This window comes from Trichomycterus rosablanca, chromosome 7, assembly GCF_030014385.1.
Source record: "Trichomycterus rosablanca isolate fTriRos1 chromosome 7, fTriRos1.hap1, whole genome shotgun sequence".
NCBI classification, from domain to species: Eukaryota; Metazoa; Chordata; class Actinopteri; order Siluriformes; family Trichomycteridae; genus Trichomycterus; species Trichomycterus rosablanca.
Genome location: NC_085994.1, coordinates 7,947,895 through 7,969,253, shown reverse-complemented (window position 1 = coordinate 7,969,253; position 21,359 = coordinate 7,947,895). Strand labels below are relative to the sequence as shown.

The 21,359-nt window shown below is 39.7% G+C and overlaps 1 protein-coding gene across 1 annotated transcript in view; it reads right to left on the bottom strand.

The window, feature by feature from the left end:
* Positions 1–21,359, bottom strand: part of grid2 (glutamate receptor, ionotropic, delta 2) — a 744,839-nt gene that overhangs the window by 1,950 nt on the left and 721,530 nt on the right. The window contains exon 15 of the mRNA XM_062998321.1: positions 16,656–16,896. Within this exon, the coding sequence (XP_062854391.1) occupies positions 16,656–16,896 (241 nt within the window). The remainder of the gene's footprint in view (positions 1–16,655; positions 16,897–21,359) is intronic.

Here is a 21,359-nt window from a genome sequence, read left to right as displayed (position 1 = left end):
CTTACATTTACAAAAAATAAATTAAAAAAATGCATTTAAATGTGCAGAAAAATGGCATGTAGACACACACCCTGTAGATGATGTGTAACAAAATATTACTATAAAAACATAAAAATGTAAAATTTAACCAAGAGGCCACAAGCATTTGCATGTGTACCAAATACTTAGGTTAAAATATTTAATACGTTACAGTGTTGTTCCAGTTTGGAATGTTTTTATTATTATTATTATTTAATTTTTTTTGCTTTTCCCCCTCAATTCCCCTTCCAATCTAGTCGTATCCAATTACCCAACTGCATTACACTTCCTCTCTACTGATGTTAAACTCTACTCTGACTAGGGAGAGCCGTGACTAACCGACGCCCCCGACTCGTGTGCAGTAGCCGACTGCATCTTTTAACCTGTATGAGGTGAGTTCATACGTGGATCAGCTTTGTGTATGGAGAGACACACCCTGATCCACACTCTCCGGGGGACAGAGGAAGCCTAGTGGGTAGAACTTTGGGCTATCAACTAAAAGATTGAGAGTTCGAATCCCAGCTCTGCCATGCAGCCATTGTTGGGCCTTTGAGCAAGGCCCTTAACAGCTTCCAAACAAGCTGGGATATGCGAAGAAAGACATTTGTTGTACTGTACATGTGTATATGTATATTTGACAAATAAAGGCATTCTATTATTGCCCGACTCTGTGCTGGCGCCATCAATCAGCCAGCAGAGGTCGTAATTGCATCGGTAATAAGGAATCCCCTCCAGCACCCTGCCCTTGAACAACAAGCCAATCGTCATTTATTAAAGCAAATAAATTTTTGGTAAAACTTTATTTAAAGGGTACTCATAATGAGGGTTTGTAACATATTGTGTAATATATATTAAGTAATACTGGAATAAAAAAAAAAGGTTTATATAATTTGTAAGCACACATTTATGTTGGTATTCTTATTGTTACATCAACTTTGATTTTTCCTCAAAACTAATTTGAAGTTTTTTGTTTTTGTCTCGGTACATAATAATGTTTCAAATCATATTTGTGGGGATCAACAAGCTTTATATTCAAACTAAAATAAATGTATGTTATATTAAATACATGTATTACTAGATATGAAAAATATATTAAAAAGTATAGCTAGCAGTGAAAATGTTTGCTGTAGGTAAGCATACATGAAATTTCTTACATGAGCAGTCGCTTTAGGTCTTTCCAAAGCATCTTTATTGGGTTGATGATTGACATTTCTAAACAATTCAGCTTCTTGTGATATTGCATCACCAAATTTCAGTCTTACTTTAAGTGATGGATTGCTACTTTGATATAATCCTGTAATATGTCTAGATGCAATTTTGCCAGATATTCAGCCCTGAGAAAGCAATCATGAAGCTTATTTTAGTTAGAGAAGCCTTTGTAGCTTTTTTGCATTACTAAAAGTCCTCTGAATTTTGTTTTAATGAGAGTTAGCACTACTTTTTCTAGCCTTGGCTGTAAATAATTGAAAATTAAGAAACTGTAAAATTTTATCGTGTTGATTCAGTTTTGAAGGGTTCAATAAAACTGCATAAGAATAGCTGCTAAGGTATTCTCCTACATCTGTCTCATCCTAAGACCTGTGAGGGATTAAAAATACAGTTGTTTATGTGTTATTTGTTTTAGACATAATGGGATTAGACTATCATTTAGAATTTTTTTTGTGCAACACGTTTACTTGGTTTCTAACAATCAGTGTTTTAATACAGTACTGTGTTTTATGTTTAACATTAAAATCAGTGGATTTACTCTCAGCCTGAATGTATAATATAGCTATAAAACCAAAAGTTTAATGGGTAGGGAGACGAGGGGAGAGGCTGTTCATGGATACCTGACCACTAAAAAAACATTAAAGAAAAACTGGAGAAAAAATAAGTTCCTCTGTTTAAGAGCGTCTGCTAAATGCAGAAAATGTTAATGCAAATGTAAATTGTGGCAGTGTTGGGTAAATAAGAAAAAATATATAGGGAACTATTCATAATGTGTGTATGCATGATTGTGAGGATGCATGTGTACAAGCTTTGACTGAGAAGATTTTAAGACCTTATATAATGACTAATAGAAAACATTAGTACTATTATTATTTATTTAACTTTGGTTTGCTATTCAACCAATGAGAAGTAAATGCATGTAAGGTGTAAACAGTTGCCCCATTTTTGTCATAAAGGAAAGGCCAATTCTCACTATTTAAAAGAAGCCATATTTATTTAACTTAACTTTATAACACTGGTAGAAAAATACTGCATGATATCAAACCAATAGCAAGGCCAGAAACTTATACAAAAAGGGAATAATAAAAAGCACCATTCAATAGCTTTTCATAATAACGCAGATCTGTAAACTGTGTCAAAATGAATTTCAAATAAAGTCAAAATATAAAGTTAAGGGACATGTACAGTGTATCACAAAAGTGAGTACACCCCTCACATTTCTGCAGATATTTAAGTATATCTTTTCATGGGACAACACTGACAAAATGACACTTTGACACAATGAAAAGTAGTCTGTGTGCAGCTTATATAACAGTGTAAATTTATTCTTCCCTCAAAATAACTCAATATACAGCCATTAATGTCTAAACCACCGGCAACAAAAGTGAGTACACCCCTAAGAGACTACACCCCTAAATGTCCAAATTGAGCACTGCTTGTCATTTTCCCTCCAAAATGTCATGTGATTTGTTAGTGTTACTAGGTCTCAGGTGTGCATAGGGAGCAGGTGTGTTCAATTTAGTAGTACAGCTCTCACACTCTCTCATACTGGTCACTGAAAGTTCCAACATGGCACCTCATGGCAAAGAACTCTCTGAGGATCTTAAAAGACGAATTGTTGCGCTACATGAAGATGGCCAAGGCTGCAAGAAGATTGCCAACACCCTGAAACTGAGCTGCAGCACAGTGGCCAAGATCATCCAGCGTTTTAAAAGAGCAGGGTCCACTCAGAACAGACCTCGCGTCGGTCGTCCAAAGAAGCTGAGTGCACGTGCTCAGCGTCACATCCAACTGCTGTCTTTGAAAGATAGGCGCAGGAGTGCTGTCAGCATTGCTGCAGAGATTGAAAAGGTGGGGGGTCAGCCTGTCAGTGCTCAGACCATACGCCGCACACTACATCAAATTGGTCTGCATGGCTGTCACCCCAGAAGGAAGCCTCTTCTGAAGTCTCTACACAAGAAAGCCCGCAAACAGTTTGCTGAAGACATGTCAACAAAGGACATGGATTACTGGAACCATGTCCTATGGTCTGATGAGACCAAGATTAATTTGTTTGGTTCAGATGGTCTCAAGCATGTGTGGCGGCAATCAGGTGAGGAGTACAAAGATAAGTGTGTCATGCCTACAGTCAAGCATGGTGGTGGGAATGCTATGGTCTGGGGCTGCATGAGTGCAGCAGGTGTTGGGGAGTTACATTTCATTGAGGGACACATGAACTCCAATATGTACTGTGAAATACTGAAGCAGAGCATGATCCCCTCCCTCCGGAAACTGGGTCGCAGGGCAGTGTTCCAGCATGATAATGACCCCAAACACACCTCTAAGACGACCACTGCTTTATTGAAGAGGCTGAGGGTAAAGGTGATGGACTGGCCAAGCATGTCTCCAGACCTAAACCCAATAGAACATCTTTGGGGCATCATCAAGCGGAAGGTGGAGGAGCGCAAAGTCTCGAATATCTGCCAGCTCCGTGATGTCGTCATGGAGGAGTGGAAAAGCATTCCAGTGGCAACCTGTGAAGCTCTGGTAAACTCCATGCCCAGGAGAGTTAAGGCAGTTCTGGGAAATAATGGTGGCCACACAAAATATTGACACTTCAGGAACTTTCACTAAGGGGTGTACTCACTTCTGTTGCCGGTGGTTTAGACATTAATGGCTGTATATTGAGTTATTTTGAGGGAAGAATAAATTTACACTGTTATATAAGCTGCACACAGACTACTTTTCATTGTGTCAAAGTGTCATTTTGTCAGTGTTGTCCCATGAAAAGATATACTTAAATATCTGCAGAAATGTGAGGGGTGTACTCACTTTTGTGATACACTGTATGTCACAGCATCTCTGGGATTTCAAAAATGTTATCAGCTGTCCTATTCAGGTATTCAGGAATATCCTGGGTGGGGCGCCAATCCATCGCAGGGCTTCGGACATCCACCCCCTCAGGTTTAAGAAATCTGAATAGTCAGATGTAATCCAAGAGTGCTGCTGGAACACAGCTGACACTGTTTACAGTCAAGACTCTGGTTTGACTGTGGACAACAACAACCATATTCAAGAAGCAATTAATTTATGGAGCTGTTTTTGGTGGTTCTTGGGTTATATCTGATCACCTGGACAAATATCCTCTCGGTTTAAGGATTTCTATCAGACATCCTCAATATTGTTTTAAAAAAATTCAGTCAAAATAGTCTCACTATTTTGAATAAAAAAATCCCAATCCTGGCATCACAGACATCATGTTCCTTATGACTGAATGTAAACCTGAACCATTTGTTTGGTATACATTTGTTACCTTTGATGTTTCTATTAAATATATACTATGTTATATTTCACTATTCTGTGTTTCTGTCTTGCTAAACAAGGTTTATTATTAAGCACTGAGCCATATATAATGTATATAATCTGTGAGTTCGAAAGGAACTATTGTTACAACCAGTAGTTTTAAATATAGAACATTATTTATTACATATTGTTTAGTTACTGTGTATTTAATTAATAGTTTTAATTCACTAAATCTGAAATGCGGATAATTAGTTAAACAAACATGTTCAGTTTAAATAAATGATTGTTTTTATGTCAGCTGATTACTTTTAACATAATGCTGATGGTGTAAAGTATAAGATTAAGTATGAAACAACTTGAGCTGTAATAAATGTTCCTGAGGACATAAATACACTATGGGCAAATATATGTGGACTCCCCTACTTATTATTGAGTTCAGGTATTTCAGCCATATACAATGCTAATAGCTGTATATAATCAACAATATAAAATTAATTATATGCCTCCAACTGTGAGACAACAGTTTAGTAAAGGCCTTTTCATAAAGCAATGTCTATAAGGACAAGGTTTGTTGAGTTTGATGTAAAGGAACTCCAGTGGCTTGAACAGACAAATGTCCAACAATCTCATGGTCAGGTGTCCACATACTTTTGGCCATGTGTATGGTGTTTCTAAAGACAGGATGGTTAGAGAAGAAAAAATATTCTCCATAAATAACTAAAAAAAATTGCAGTAGATGGTTTCGGGCAATTTGGGGTCAACAAGTTTTCAAATGTACAAAGAAGTACCAATTCTATGCCAACAATTCATTTGGAACAAAAAGCTTTTTTTCTCTGTCCATTTAGGCCACAAACACTTGGATTGGACCCGAAAAAGAAGGTTAAGCCCCACTGATAAGCATGCTGGAGGAAAAGGTGTTTTGGGTCAGTCAACCCTGCTTTTTACTCCTCACAGCATGTGAGAGTGAGATTGATATTTTGATATTTCATTTTCAGATATACAATTCTGTGAAAAAGTAAAGGTCCCTATTTTGCCACTTTTATCACGTTTGAAAATGGTTTTAGATAATTTATAAAATGTAACAACTTATGTGTAAATACATTTTGTAAAACAATTATATGTATTAGAATAAGGTTATCCAACACTAATAAGCAATTGCTCCCTTTTCAGCTCAATCTTTTTAAAATCAAAAACTGCCTCTGAACTACTGGGTTAAAGTCAAGGTTTCGATTTTTTCCTGTTAATTTTCATCCATTAAAACGCAAACTTAATTAATTTAGATGGGATGGGAACCTGGTGTGTTTGCACCAAAAATGTCCAGAACTTATAACAGACTTTATCACAGACTGGACTGAACAATGAAGAACTCCAGTTATGTTTTGCTCGTTATAACTTTCAGTTCAATTTAATTGTGTGTTTGATTTGAATTGTGTGTTTTAATTTGTGTGTATGATTTGTGTAAATCCTATTTATTTAAAGTATCCTCCAGGCCACCCAAGGAGGACGGCGGTCCCTGCTGAGTCTGGTTCCTCTCAAGGTTTACAGTGGGGCCAAAAAGTATTTAGTCAGCCACTGATTGTGCAGGTTCTCCTACTTAGAAAGATGAGAGAGGTCTGTAATTTTCATCATAGGTACACTTCAACTATGAGAGACAAAATGAGAAAAAAAAAATCCAGGAAATCACATTGTAGGATTTTTAAAGAATTTATTTGTAAATTATGGTGGAAAATAAGTATTTGGCCACCCACAAACAAGCAAGATTTCTGGCTCTCACAGACCTGTAGCTCTTCTGTCCTCCACTCGTTACCTGTATTAATGGCACCTGTTTGACCTCGTTATCTGTATAAAAGACACCTGTCCACAGCCTCAAACAGTCAGACTCCAAACTCAACCATGGCCAAGACCAAAGAGCTGTCGAAGGACACCAGGAAGAAAATTGTAGACCTGCACCAGGCTGGGAAGAGTGAATCTACAATAGGCAAGCAGGTTGGTGTGAATAAATCAACTGTGGGAGCAATTGTAAGAAAATGGAAGACATACAAGACCATTGATAATCTCCCTCGATCTGGGGCCCCACGCAAGATCTCATCCCGTGGGGTCAAAATGATCATGAGAACGGTGAGCAAAAATCCCAGAACTACACGGAGGGACCTGATGAATGACCTGCAGAGAGCTGGGACCAAAGTAACAAAGGCTACCATCAGTAACACACTACGCCGAGAGGGACTCAAATCCTGCAGTGCCAGACGTGTCCCCCTGCTTAAGCCAGTACATGTCCAGGCCCGTCTGAAGTGTGCCAGAGAGCATATGGATGATCCAGAAGAGGATTGGGAGAATATCATGTGGTCAGATGAAACCAAAATGGAACTTTTTGGTAAAAACTCAACTCGTCGTGTTTGGAGGAAGAAGAATGCTGAGTTGCATCCCAAGAACACCATACCTACTGTGAAGCATGGGGGTGGAAACATCATGCTTTGGGGCTGTTTTTCTGCAAAGGGGACAGGACGACTGATCCGTGTAAAGGGAAGAATGAACGGGGCCATGTATCGTGAGATTTTAAGCCAAAACCTCCTTCCATCAGTGAGAGCATTGAAGATGGAACGTGGCTGGGTCTTCCAGCATGACAATGATCCCAAACACACCGCTCGGGCAACGAAGGAGTGGCTCCGTAAAAAGCATTTCAAGGTCCTGGAGTGGCCTAGCCAGTCTCCAGACCTCAACCCCATAGAAAATTTGTGGAGGGAGTTGAAAGTCCGTGTTGCCCAGCGACAGCCCCAAAACATCACTGCTCTAGAGGAGATCTGCATGGAGGAATGGGCCAAAATACCAGCTACAGTGTGTGTAAACCTGGTGAAGACTTACAGGAAATGTTTGACCTCTGTCATTGCCAACAAAGGTTATGTTACAAAGTATTGAGTTGAACTTTTGTTTTTGACCAAATACTTATTTTCCACCATAATTTACAAATAAATTCTTTAAAAATCCTACAGTGTGATTTCCTGGATTTTTTTCTCATTTTGTCTCTCATAGTTGAAGTGTACCTATGATGAAAATTACAGACCTCTCTCATCTTTCTAAGTAGGAGAACTTGCACAATCAGTGGCTGACTAAATACTTTTTGGCCCCACTGTATTCCTGTAATTTTAAGGGAGTTTTTCCTTGCCACTGTTGCCCTCGGCTTGCTCAACAGGGGTTTTAGGTCTGTTGGTCCTGGATTCTGTAAAGTTGCTTTGAGACAGTGTTCATTGTAAAAAGCGCTATATAAATACATTTGACTTGACTTAAATTAATTAATTTTGTATTTTGGAACATTACAGACAAATAAACATTGATTATTCTTATAAAACTTCTGAGATTGAAATCTATTGTTTCCTTAGTAATAACCTTTTTCAGACAAACAGGTTAACAACTTTTATTCTTTTATTTATATTCTACAGTATTAGCTGAAATTAAGCTTGTCTGTGTTTAACTAGTCCCCAAATGTGGTAAACTATTCAGTAATCAAGGGGGAAATATTTCCTTTTTCTTTATTTTTTACTTTTCTTTTCATAAGTGTAATATGCATGCTGTATAAATTTGTTCAATGAATAAAAATGTGTTTTTACTCAATTCCCTATTGTGTAATATGTTTTCTGTAACAATCTGAAATATTTAGTTGAGAAAAATGTGCAATGAGACATTTTTTCAAGCAGTTAAAACGAGGGCAATACGTTTTCATGCCAGTGTAGTGACCTTGTGTGCTCTAGTGGATTTTCTTCAAGTAACATTTACATCAGAGTTTTTTTTCGTTCAGCACTTATGTGGTTGCTTCGGGAAATGTCAGTTTACTGAATAAGGACTGTCTCAAGGCTACTCTGTGTTATTTCTGAACAATCCTGTTATACTGTACGTTGCTACTGAAGCCTGTCAAATACTTCCAGTTTTATTAAAAAAAATATACACAGATCAACCACAACATTAAAACCACCTCCTTGTTTCCACTGTCCATGTTATCAGCTCCACTTACCATATAGAAGCACTTTGTAGTTCTACAATTACTGACTGTAGTCCATCTGTTTCTCTGCATGCTTTTTTAGCCTGCTTTTACCCTGTTCTTCAATAGTCAGGACCCCCACAGGAACACCACATAGCAGGTATTATTTGGGTGGTGGATGATTCTCAGCACTGCAGTGACACTGACATGGTGGTGGTGTGTTAGTGTGTGTTGTGCTGGTATGAGTGGATCAGACACAGCAGTGCTGCTGGAGTTTTTAAATAACATGTCCACTCACTGTCCACTCTATTAGATACTCCTACCTAGTTGGTCCACCCTGTAGATGTAAAGTCAGAGACGATCGCTCATCTATTGCTGCTGTTTGAGTTGGTCATCTTCTAGACCTTCATCAGTGGTCACAGGACGCTGCCCATGGGGCGCTGTTGGCTGGATATATTTTTGGTTGGTGGTCTATCCTCAGTCCAGCATTGACAGTGAGGTGTTTAAAAACTCCATCAGCGTTGCTGTGTCTGATCCACTCATACCAGCACAACACACACTAACACACCACCACCATGTCAGTGTCACTGCAGTGCTGAGAATGATCCACCACTCAAATAATACCTGCTCTGTAGTGGTCCTGGGAGAGTCCTGACCATTGAAGAACAGCATGAAAGAGGGCTAACAAAGCATGCAGAGAAACAGATGGACTACATTCAATAATTGTAGAACTACAAATTTAATGTTTAATGTTATGGCTGATCGGGATATATAAGCAATATAAATGCAGAACAATCTTACTGCTGAAATGTTGCTTTTAAGGTCTCTTTAAATGGCTTGTTCCAAATGCATGGCATTTAAAACCTCTTTAGATGTAATAATCTATCATGTCTCTAAGAAGAGAAATAAGGCCCTTTATAAAGCATATTAAGCACTGGGTGTGTTCCATGTGGTTCGCTACCTACGTGGGCTCAAAACTTGATGTGTGAGAAGAGAAAGGGCCGCTCAGTGTTGGCAGAAGACAGTTCTTGATGGAATAGCAAACGTGTGGCGCAGACTGGAGTCCAGTGGCGGGGCACAGCATGCAGGTGACAGGTGATTCGAAGCGGGCCTGAGAGTGAGCGTGATGTCACTCCGTGGCTCGTGACATGGCTCGTCTGACCTGGCAGATGGCCCTTCGCCCTGCGTCTGCACGTGGCAGCAGGCCAAATGCCAACGGGAAGACGGTGGGATGGATAGACAAATGGAATAGGCGTATGAGAGGACGAGGGAGAGGTTTAATTAAGAAAGTTGGGGAATGAGTAGAAAAAGACAACAAATAAAACAGTCAGCACATAGACTTTTTTGTTGTTTTTTATGTCCAAGGAGCCAGATTACCTTGAGATGGTAAAAATGGCATATTGCATTTCCCTCCCTCGCCCGCTTTAACCCCCTCAACACAGAGTACTTATCTACAAAACAAAACAAAAATAAAGTAAGAAATGAATAAAATTCTGTTCTTTCAGGTGTCAAGTTTTTTTTCCTTGATCAGAACCCAGACAATTCTTGAGTAATAATCAGCACATAAGATTGTGTGATGCTCAGCAACCTCAGTAATTTTTGGGCCATTAGGCACCATTCAAAATTATTAATGGAGCCACTAGACACAGTTCAAATTTAAAATCAGTTAATTGATTCTCATTAAAGGCAAAAGTCTTCCAAACCCGGTCTTAGAGGGTATGCTGAACTCCACATAATCACAATAGCAATGGCACAGAAGACATCAGTGGACAGTTGTTTGATTTTTCAGGCACATGAAGTGGACACAGTTTGGAACGTGACATGGCTCGCTTATCACAACTGTGCATTCTCTGTTTCTCCAGATTCCAAAGGCCACCTTTTTATTTACTACTGGCATGTAGCGCGCTACAAAAATGTGCTCAATTTAGTGGAAAAATGTCATTTCTGAATGACTTGCCATATTGAGATTTCTCACACCAACTGCGGAAAAAAGGCCAACTTAGAGTTCACAGAGAAGCTGAGAGAGCAAACAGAGACAAGCTAAGACTTACACCATGGCATTTGCAGTGTGTGTGTGTGTTAAGAGACAGAGACATAAACACACATTCTGTTCTACTGTTTGGTGTTCCGGGGCACTGTTAGATATTATGTGGATGAAGTCAGTTATTAAAGACACGTTAGAAATGTTATTAGATGTAAGGACAATGTAAAGTAGTTGGAAGTTAAAGTGTTTTATCATACTGATGAATGAATAAATGCAGATAATGGAATACAGAGGTATTAAATAATACAGTGCTTTTGGAGCTAAGAAACCATAAAAACATTTTAAACTCCTTATTTTATTACTCGAGCAGAAAAAGTAAATCTTTTATACATACAATTCATGCAGTGTTGGGCAGCAGCATCACTACACGTAGCAGAGCTATTAGTTTTAGTAAAGCTGTACAAGACAAAATACACCAATTTATCACAGGGCTCTTATCCTCTGACACCTAGAAGGAAATTTAGCATAGCCAATCTGGGTGGTAGGAGGAAATTAGAGGTGAGAAACACAGGTCCACAAGATTCTGGTGATGTGAGGGATCCACACTGCTGCTGTAGCACCTCCATTAACAGTTAATTTCTCAACAGCATGGATTAAAAATCAAGAGTCTACACCAAAGCTTTGGAACTCCAGTGGCCTGCTCGGCCCTGACCTCAAAAAAACACCTTTGAGATAAACTGGAACGTCAATATCAGTGCCTGACCTTTCAATTAAAAAATATATACAGTGTATCACAAAAGTGAGTACACCCCTCACATTTCTGCAGATATTTAAGTATATCTTTTCATGGGACAACACTGACAAAATGACACTTTCACACAATGAAAAGTAGTCTGTGTGCAGCTTATATAACAGTGTAAATTTATTCTTCCCTCAAAATAACTCAATATACAGCCATTAATGTCTAAACCACCGGCAACAAAAGTGAGTACAACCCTTAGTGAAAGTTCCTGAAGTGTCAATATTTTGTGTGGCCACCATTATTTCCCAGAACTGCCTTAACTCTCCTGGGCATGGAGTTTACCAGAGCTTCACAGGTTGCCACTGGAATGCTTTTCCACTCCTCCATGACGACATCACGGAGCTGGCGGATATTCGAGACTTTGCGCTCCTCCACCTTCCGCTTGAGGATGCCCCAAAGATGTTCTATTGGGTTTAGGTCTGGAGACATGCTTGGCCAGTCCATCACCTTTACCCTCAGCCTCTTCAATAAAGCAGTGGTCGTCTTAGAGGTGTGTTTGGGGTCATTATCATGCTGGAACACTGCCCTGCGACCCAGTTTCCGGAGGGAGGGGATCATGCTCTGCTTCAGTATTTCACAGTACATATTGGAGTTCATGTGTCCCTCAATGAAATGTAACTCCCCAACACCTGCTGCACTCATGCAGCCCCAGACCATGGCATTCCCACCACCATGCTTGACTGTAGGCATGACACACTTATCTTTGTACTCCTCACCTGATTGCCACCACACATGCTTGAGACCATCTGAACCAAACAAATTAATCTTGGTCTCATCAGACCATAGGACATGGTTCCAGTAATCCATGTCCTTTGTTGACATGTCTTCAGCAAACTGTTTGCGGGCTTTCTTGTGTAGAGACTTCAGAAGAGGCTTCCTTCTGGGGTGACAGCCATGCAGACCAATTTGATGTAGTGTGCGGCGTATGGTCTGAGCACTGACAGGCTGACCCCCCACCTTTTCAATCTCTGCAGCAATGCTGACAGCACTCCTGCGCCTATCTTTCAAAGACAGCAGTTGGATGTGACGCTGAGCACGTGCACTCAGCTTCTTTGGACGACCAATGAGAGGTCTGTTCTGAGTGGACCCTGCTCTTTTAAAACGCTGGATGATCTTGGCCACTGTGCTGCAGCTCAGTTTCAGGGTGTTGGCAATCTTCTTGTAGCCTTGGCCATCTTCATGTAGCGCAACAATTCGTCTTTTAAGATCCTCAGAGAGTTCTTTGCCATGAGGTGCCATATTGGAACTTTCAGTGACCAGTATGAGAGAGTGTGAGAGCTGTACTACTAAATTGAACACACCTGCTCCCTATGCACACCTGAGACCTAGTAACACTAACAAATCACATGACATTTTGGAGGGAAAATGACAAGCAGTGCTCAATTTGGACATTTAGGGGTGTAGTCTCTTAGGGGTGTACTCACTTTTGTTGCCGGTGGTTTAGACATTAATGGCTGTATATTGAGTTATTTTGAGGGAAGAATACATTTACACTGTTATATAAGCTGCACACAGACTACTTTTCATTGTGTGAAAGTGTCATTTTGTCAGTGTTGTCCCATGAAAAGATATACTTAAATATCTGCAGAAATGTGAGGGGTGTACTCACTTTTGTGATACACTGTATATAAATAATATTTTAAAATACTGAATAATGTGCTTGAGTGGTGCAACGATAAAATATGCTAGCCCACCGGTACTGAGATCTCAGCCTTCCGAGATCGAATCTCAACTCCGCTATCAGCTGGCCGGGCGCTTACACAGACACATGACTGTGATTCGGATGTGACTCTCCTAAGACAGGAGTAGAAGTTTGCAGCAGTAGATATGAATTACAATCAAGTAATTGGATACGACTAGACTGGGAGGAAACTGGGAATAAAAAGCATAAATAATAAAATAATAATAGTAATACTTATAATAAACATTAAAATGCAATATTTGCAGATTACTGTTTACTGATTACTGTTACTGTTTCATAAACATCTCATCAAAAGTTTTGAACTTAAATGGAAACATTCTCATGGAATGACTCAATCATGTAACAGACTACTGATGTCCTCAATATGGTGGTGACTAGAATACCATGACAATGTGGACTAAATAAACCTTTAAGCCTTTTCAGCTCTGTGCCAGTCAGTGAATCTGATTGATCAGTGGAGCGTGAGTGGTGTGCTTACTGGTGTGTGTATGTGTGTGTGAGCCCTGCCCAGCTTCACATCTGATGGAACCTTCTGGAAGATTGCTCTAAAGAATAAACCTGCCTCAGCATGGTCACACTGCAGGAGCTTGGAGGATGTTCAAGTGTGTCGGTCATCCTTCAGAAATCCTCAGAGGAAATTAGCTTTACATTTAAGCTTATGTTGCTAATCACTTAGCATGAACTGTAGAGTTACTTATGTATAGTATATATATATATATATATATATATATATATATATATATACGTATATATATACTGTATATATATGCTTAGTCATAATGACAATTAGATTATGCTTGTTTCTTCAGGCAGACAAATCAATTCGCCAAGCATTTTAAATATACACAACAGCTTGTAAATCAGAAGCAAACTTAAAGATGTAAGACACACAGGGATATTTTTCAAATGTCAGACTTGTGTGGGTGGATTTTAACTTACCATTCCAGCTGTTTAGAACTACAGACTAAAGCCTATCAGACTAAATGTATTAAAATACATAAATAAAAAAAATCTTACTTTTTCTGCCTCTCTTAACCCTTTAATGGTCTCACCAGAAACAAAATAATGCTTAAAAATTATTTCTATGCACTGCTTAGCTTCTTGGGATTATACCAACAACAAACAATTAACATTTTTATTAGTGCACACAGTATTTTTAATGAGCCACTCAGTTGAGATGATCACAGAAATGATGCAACTTTCATTGATGATTTTTCAGCCGCTATAGCGTCAAGTTTCTTAAAACCATCTACCAATATTTGTGCGTTTAACACATCAACCAAGGAGTAGATACGACCCAAACAAGATTATTTAAAATTCACATACAAACTCAATATTATACGAGCAAGCAGTCAGGCCACAGTCATGACTACACTGACGCATCTTTATATTTGTGTTAGAAAATAATACTGCATTAGATAACTGTATAAGATGCCAATCACTGTAGCTGTGCAAGAGGGAAAATAGCTTCTGTTATACTATAGGCTTGATTAATTACTGGTATAAAATGGCTGTATGTTAAACTTGATAGCAAAGACAGACATTTATAAATACTAAGGAAAGATAAAACATGGGTAAATGTATAACATCTGTTTAAAACACTACATGCTACAAACAGGCCAGTATTCAGTCCTACACAGATACAGAACAAACTTGCATTGCTGAATAAGCAATATTTGTCTACTTTCATTCAGGCATTTCTAAATCACTAATACCCAGCATATTTATATTTATTTACATACACTAACACTACCTTGTATTTTGCACCCTTTAGTAAAACATGCCAAATTACATAATAATTACATTAATTAAAACCAAACCAAACAAAATGTGTTAATTTGATTATTCAAAACTATGCAGTCCTCTCAAAAATAGCTTGCACATTTTAACCTTTAAAAATGTAATCTGCCAGTGTAAAGGGTCATACAAGAGATGAAGGGGGGTGTTTAGGGGTCCTTCCTGTGTGTCAGATGACTTCTTAGGGGGGTCTTGGACATGAGTGGTCTGATGCTGTGCCCAAACTCTGCTTACTGATCAAATAGCGATCTACACTGCAGGCTGTTTTTTATCTTTACTTTTGTCTTTTAGATGAAGAAGTGTGTGTGGCTTTGATGGTTAGACTCTAATTCTGTATTTGAGAAGGATTTATGTCTACATGGTAAAGAAGAGGTGTTATTACATGCTTGCATAACGAATCTGTCAGTGATTGAAGCATTTACTACTGAGTTTGAACTTTCTCAGGAATTATTTGGTATTTGGTAGAAACATGGTTTGGGTTTCAATGGCCAAGTTGCCAGCAGCGCCTCTGGGCGGGGGCCGGGGTGGTGGTTGGGGTGTGGGTTAGCGTTGCTGGTTGGGCGAGCGTGCTGGGTTTTGGGCCCGGCCACCCTTATAAAAGCCCCCCACCCCCCGAGAGTTGATTTGCTCATGCATAATATGCATAATATTAGCATATGCATAATATGCTTCTTTTTGATATATTTCATTAGGTGCTGTCCATTAAAGTTAATAATGTACTGTATATATTTTACAATAGTTCATGTAAAAATAAAAATTCAGGCAGCCAACCGCCATCGTTGTATCACACTCTGAACACCCTCCATCCCCAATCCCCCCCCGCTCGAGTGCAGCAGCAGTACAGAAAAATGTTAATTGTACCATATTAGTCTATGCACATCATATAATTAGTTATCAACTAGTCTGTATGCTACAATAATAGACTGAAATGTAGTTATAGCTTTTCGTTTTGCTGTGCCACCCCAAGATTTTCAGTGGCCCCATCTGGCTACCCCTATGTGTAGCGCCGCTGCATACACAAGCCTAGGAATAACAAGTCTTGTCTGGATTAGTGCAAAACACAGCACTAAAGGACACTGAAGCAGAGAAAATAATTTTTACAGTAATTAATAGCATTTTAACTTCTAAACAGAGAAGCTCTTTGGTATAGTGCCAACTCTGAAATATGGAAGTGACCGAATAATGCCAAATAATATTCCTGGCTTGTTTTTAATGGTTTGGACAGCAAAAAAAATTAGCAGTAATTTGCTGAATTAGGTTTGAATAAACATTATGAGCCCTAACCTAACTTTATCCAACTCCCTCAGGATTAATTGAAACAGTGACTTTGAAACTGGCAGTATTTTCCAACATCATAACTCTAATGCTTGTCTGGTTGAATAGAAGTAAATTCCTGCAGTCACATTCTAAAATCAAGTGAAAAGCCTTCATTCTAGTGAGTTAGCGAATTGAAACACATTTGATTTTCTTTTATTTCTTATTTTAGGCAATAATGCAAAATGAAGTGTCCATTTAGAGCATTCAAGATCATTTAAGGTAAATTTATTATGTAACAATTTCCAAACCTGTGCTATTAAAAAGCAGTTATGGGTAATATCCTGAACATCTTGTTCTGTCTTTAGACAGTCTGTGTTTATGTCTCTGTCTCCAGTGAAGTGGGGCCTTGAAAGGCTTTATGTGCATTTTTTTACCCTGACAGTCTCCCCTCCCCTGACTAATACAAAGTTATCTTAAATAAAAGTTATGAAAATACCAGTATGTATAATTGAACCATTCTTTTACCATTATCTGGATTAGACTTTTGAATCTTACATTCATATTGTCCTTTTGTTTAGTGTTTTGTGCTGACCTGTTCACCCATCCTGGAAAACCCTTATGTAATTCTTACCTCCTTGGATGGCACTCTGGAGCCCTTCCTTCTCGTCCACCAGGTCTCGATGGTGGCAATCAGACAGGATAGCACCACGCCAGCCGCCAGCACAAAGAACACCCCAGCAAAGCTGTGGATGTCCAGGGCACTGACATTTTTCTTGGTGCCCATAGAAGAGTACAGGTCACATGGGCTTTCCCTGGGCCACCACTTTAGCTTCAGAATATCCATGTCTCCATTTTGCTGCAGCTCCAAGATCCTGAACACAGAAGATAGGAGATAGGAGATAAACATTAAGCTCAGGATTGTGTGGATCACAAAGCAAATGTCACTGAATCTTCTGATAAACCAGAATAAAAATGAGTGATTATGAATTAATAATTCATAAGAGTCTGGCAGATGGAAGGACATGTGTACAGTACAATTAAAATTCTTTTTTGCATATCACAGCTTTTAAGAGGGTTCTGAGAGGGTTAAGGGCCTTGCTCAAGGGCCCAAAAGTGGCTGCATTACAAAGTCAGGATTCAAACCCCCACAGCTTTACCAACTAGGCTACAAAACAAATTCTTTGTAAACTGTCAGAAGCAGACTCCATGAAAGTGGCATGAGAGCCCGACATCTAGTGGGATCTGTGCTCACAGCCCATGCAGCTTGTTTGCCATTCGCCAAAGAACACCAGAATTGGCAGATTCGCTATTGGCACCCCGTTTCTCTTTACCGACAAGAGCAAGTTCACACCGAGCACATGTAAAAGAGTTTGGAGACACTGTGGTGAACATTATGCTGCCTGCAACATTATCCAGCATGACAGTGAGTCAGTGATGGTCTGGGAAGGCATATCAATGTACAATGTACCCTGACTGCTTTTAAGTACTAGGACAAAATCTTTACAGCCACTGTCAGATCTTAGACTGGTGCAGTGGGCCCTGGGTTCCTCCTGGAGTGGGACAATGAGCCCTCTCATGTAGCCTGAGCGTGCAGGCAGCTCCTGGATGATGAAGCTCTGATGTCATTTACTGGCCCTGCAATTGAGAACCTCAGGGACAATATGTATTAGTGCATAATGTGCCAAGTAGTGCCACAGACAGGAGCTTTCTGTTGAACTGATCCAGGTCTGTGAGAAAATTCCCCAAGAGACCATCCAATGTATCATCAGAAGCATGTCCAGACATTGTCAGGAGCACATACAGGCACATGGGGGCCATACACACAACTGAGTTGCCATGTTGAAATTCATACAACTGGATCAGCCTTTGATTTCAATCATTTTATTCTTTTTACTTTGATTTTCGGTGTTTTGAATCAGGCTTCAGTGAGTTGATGATTTTGGTTTCCACTGACTGTTACGTCATTTTGTTCTCATCAAATTTCACAATTTATATCAGTAAAAACAATGAAGTTGAAAAATCATCAAAAATCATTTAAAAATCAATATTGTCTGTTTTTATTCACATTTTGTCTACCATCCAAACCTGAAATCAGGGTTGTAGCTACAGATGCCACTCACTCAAACATTTCAAAAATGTTTTTAAAAATTTGGATCGATTTCAGAGATTGCCCAAAATGTTTAACCAGATTATACCTGTAAAAAGTAAAAAAAGAGTCATTTTAAAATACATATATGCTTATTATTTAAGTAGGTTAATTCTGTCGAGGCCGGCACGGTGGCTCGGTGGGTAGCACTGTCGCCTCACAGCAAGAAGGTCCTGGGTTTGATCCCCAGGCGGGGCTGTCTGGGTCTTTCCTGTGCAGAGTTTGCATGTTCTCCCTGTGTCTGTGTGGGTTTCCTCCAGGAGCTCCGGTTTCCTCCCACAGTCCAAAAACTTGCAGTCAGGTTAACTGGAGACACTGAATTGCCCTATAGGTGAATGGGTTTGTGTATGTGTGTGAATGTGTGTGTATATGTGTGTCTGCCCTGTGATGGACTGGCGCCCCAGCCAGGGTGTTACTGTGTGCCTTGTGCCCATTGAAAAGCTGGGATAGCCCCGCCCACGACCCTAATTGGATAAGTGTTTAAGAAAATGACTGAGTGAGAATAATTCTGTCTAGACTGCCACGTTGTATTTCAGCCTGAGGAGCTGTTTACTTGCTTATGCCTAGATCCAGCTATTATAAGTGAGTTTTATCAACCTTTGTGTTTTTCTCATAACATAAGAAAGCTGGTTGAATTTTCTCATCTTGTAAATGCCCAAGGGACAGACTTGGTAGGCACGGATATTTTAAAACCTGCTGGAGTGTTTCATCAAGTACCAGTTTTCTGCTATAAAAAAGTAATACGCAGCAGACATTCCATTGAAACTGACTGCTTCAGTAACCGACGGAATGTAATGTTGTCGTAACCACACACCACAGACGTGTGCACTATGCCATCATAATCCACTGTTTGTTCTGTCGTCTGGCATCTGTTGCTGCAGTGCTGGTATTTTAGCCCTATGGACACTAGAGGGCAATATCTACATGGAAATACATGAAGGTGACAGAGGTCTGCCTTCTGCACCAATCATAAAAGAAAAGCTTGTTTTAATGCAGAGGGGTGTGTTTGCAATATTGCTGGTGCAGTGACAGGAAAAGAATGATGATGAATACATAACACAGAGCTTTATCATTCGCATTGATGAGTCATTCGCATTGATTGACTGTTTTGCTTTGCTATCTCTCTGGCCTGACTGCCTGGAGTGGAGAGAACACTACATGAGCATACCCCATGTAGAGAAAAAAAACAGCTGAAACCTGCATAAATGTCCATTCAAGACCCTTCATGCAGAGGCTGTGGACACATAAATGTATACACACAGGTGTAGAGTCTTACTTTGTACATGAACACACATGTCTACGGTCATTACATGGTTTGACCTAGAGACCTGCACAAAACCCCGACCTTAACCTAATCAAACACCTTCGGGATAAATCGGAACGCCACTTGCAAGCCTGGTCGCTTTATCCAACATCTCACGACTCTTACATATAAAAGGGCACACATTTTCGCAGACACACTATCTTAAGGAAGCCCTTTCAAGAAGATCGTAGGTAGCTCATAGACAGGAGTCCACATACACCAACAAGGCATAACATTATGACCATTGACAGGTGAAGTGAATGACACTGATTGTCTCTTCATCACGCTACCTGTTTGTGAGTGGGATATAGGCAGCAAGTGAACATTTTATCCTCAAAGTCAATGTGTTAGAAGCAGGAAAAAAGCATCTCCAAAACTGCAGCTCTTGTGGGGTGTTCCCGGTCTGCAGTGGTCAGTATCTATCAAAAGTGTTCCAAGGTGAAGACGTTTATTCTGCCAACATTCAAATTAGCACAAAAGATAGTATAGTGCAAAGCATAAGGGTCCAGCTGGGTTTGACTCCTGTCTCCGATCTGTGAAGTGTTTGGCCTGTTCTCTATGTGTTTAAGAGGTGGAAGGAAATTATAGTACCTAGAATAAACATGCAAAATATGGACTGACTAACCTAAATTACACTTATGCCAAGTTCACAGTACCCGACTTTCCAAGTCGTCAAGTCGCTGTACAGTTCACACTACACAACTGGATCTCTTGTAATCGGGAGTCTTTCAAGTCGGTGTGGCTTTCACACTACACAACTGATCAGCGATAGGGGGTTTCACACTACACCCTCTATCACCAACTGGAATTGCAGACAAGCTTCTCTGGTCTCCCAAACTACATTTTGTCACGAAAACAAACACGAGAAATGACGAGGGGTTTAATGATACACATCCAAACAAGTAGCGAGCGATCAAAGTTTGTGCGCTGATGTGCAGCATTAAAGCAAAGAGGAAAAATAAATGAATCTGAGTGGATTTGGCTACATGAACAGCTACACCATTGTTCTATAGTGAGTTGGAGGTTAATAAATATTATTTGCAATGCAACGTTGGTGTTATGTTTTGTAGAGAACGATCAGGTCAGAAATACTGTAAAACTTGTGTGTGTGCCGATGTATTCTGATATAAACTATATTATGTCCCTGTCCCACCTGTTTACAACCCCTCCCCTGCGTTTCCCCTCACACCGTATCTTGCATTCTCACTGGCTGTTCGACATAGCACTCATTGCCAGTTGGGCGACTCATATCCAGATATTTGACATGCTAGAAATCTCTCTTCGGTGCTCCCCGAGACGCTCAGATCGAGTTGTTGAACAGTTCACACATAGCGATTGAGAGCCGAGTTACGATCGCCGAGCAAACACTGAGTTGCTCCCGAGCCAGCAAATCTAGCACTGACCAGTCGGTGAGTGAAAATCAGGGCAAAAATCATGCAGTGTGAACTAGGCATTAGGGGTAAGTGTGTGTGTGAGCGTGCAAGTGTGTGGCTCTGTGATTGACAAGTTCTTCGTATAAGTTGTTTCCTGCCTTGCACCCAGTGATTCCTGGTGCAAATATAATATAATGGCAAATTTTGTTCTGATTGTTTTGTTTTTCAAAAACCCGGCAGAATCACAGCAGCTTTTACACTTTCTCACATTAGACGTTACACTTTCTCACTTTATTCTGCCGTTCTAAGAAACAGACATCAAATCATGTTATGAACTCTCTGATCTTATGAGTAATCCAATTTTAACATGATAATACTACTGTAGATCTCAAATTCGACACCCTTCAAAGACAATATTTTTTTAGGAATTAATGGAAGTGAAAGTTTTAAAGAACGAATCACAAACTAAAAAAAACTACACAAGTACAACTTCCAAATTGTAAACACAGGTAA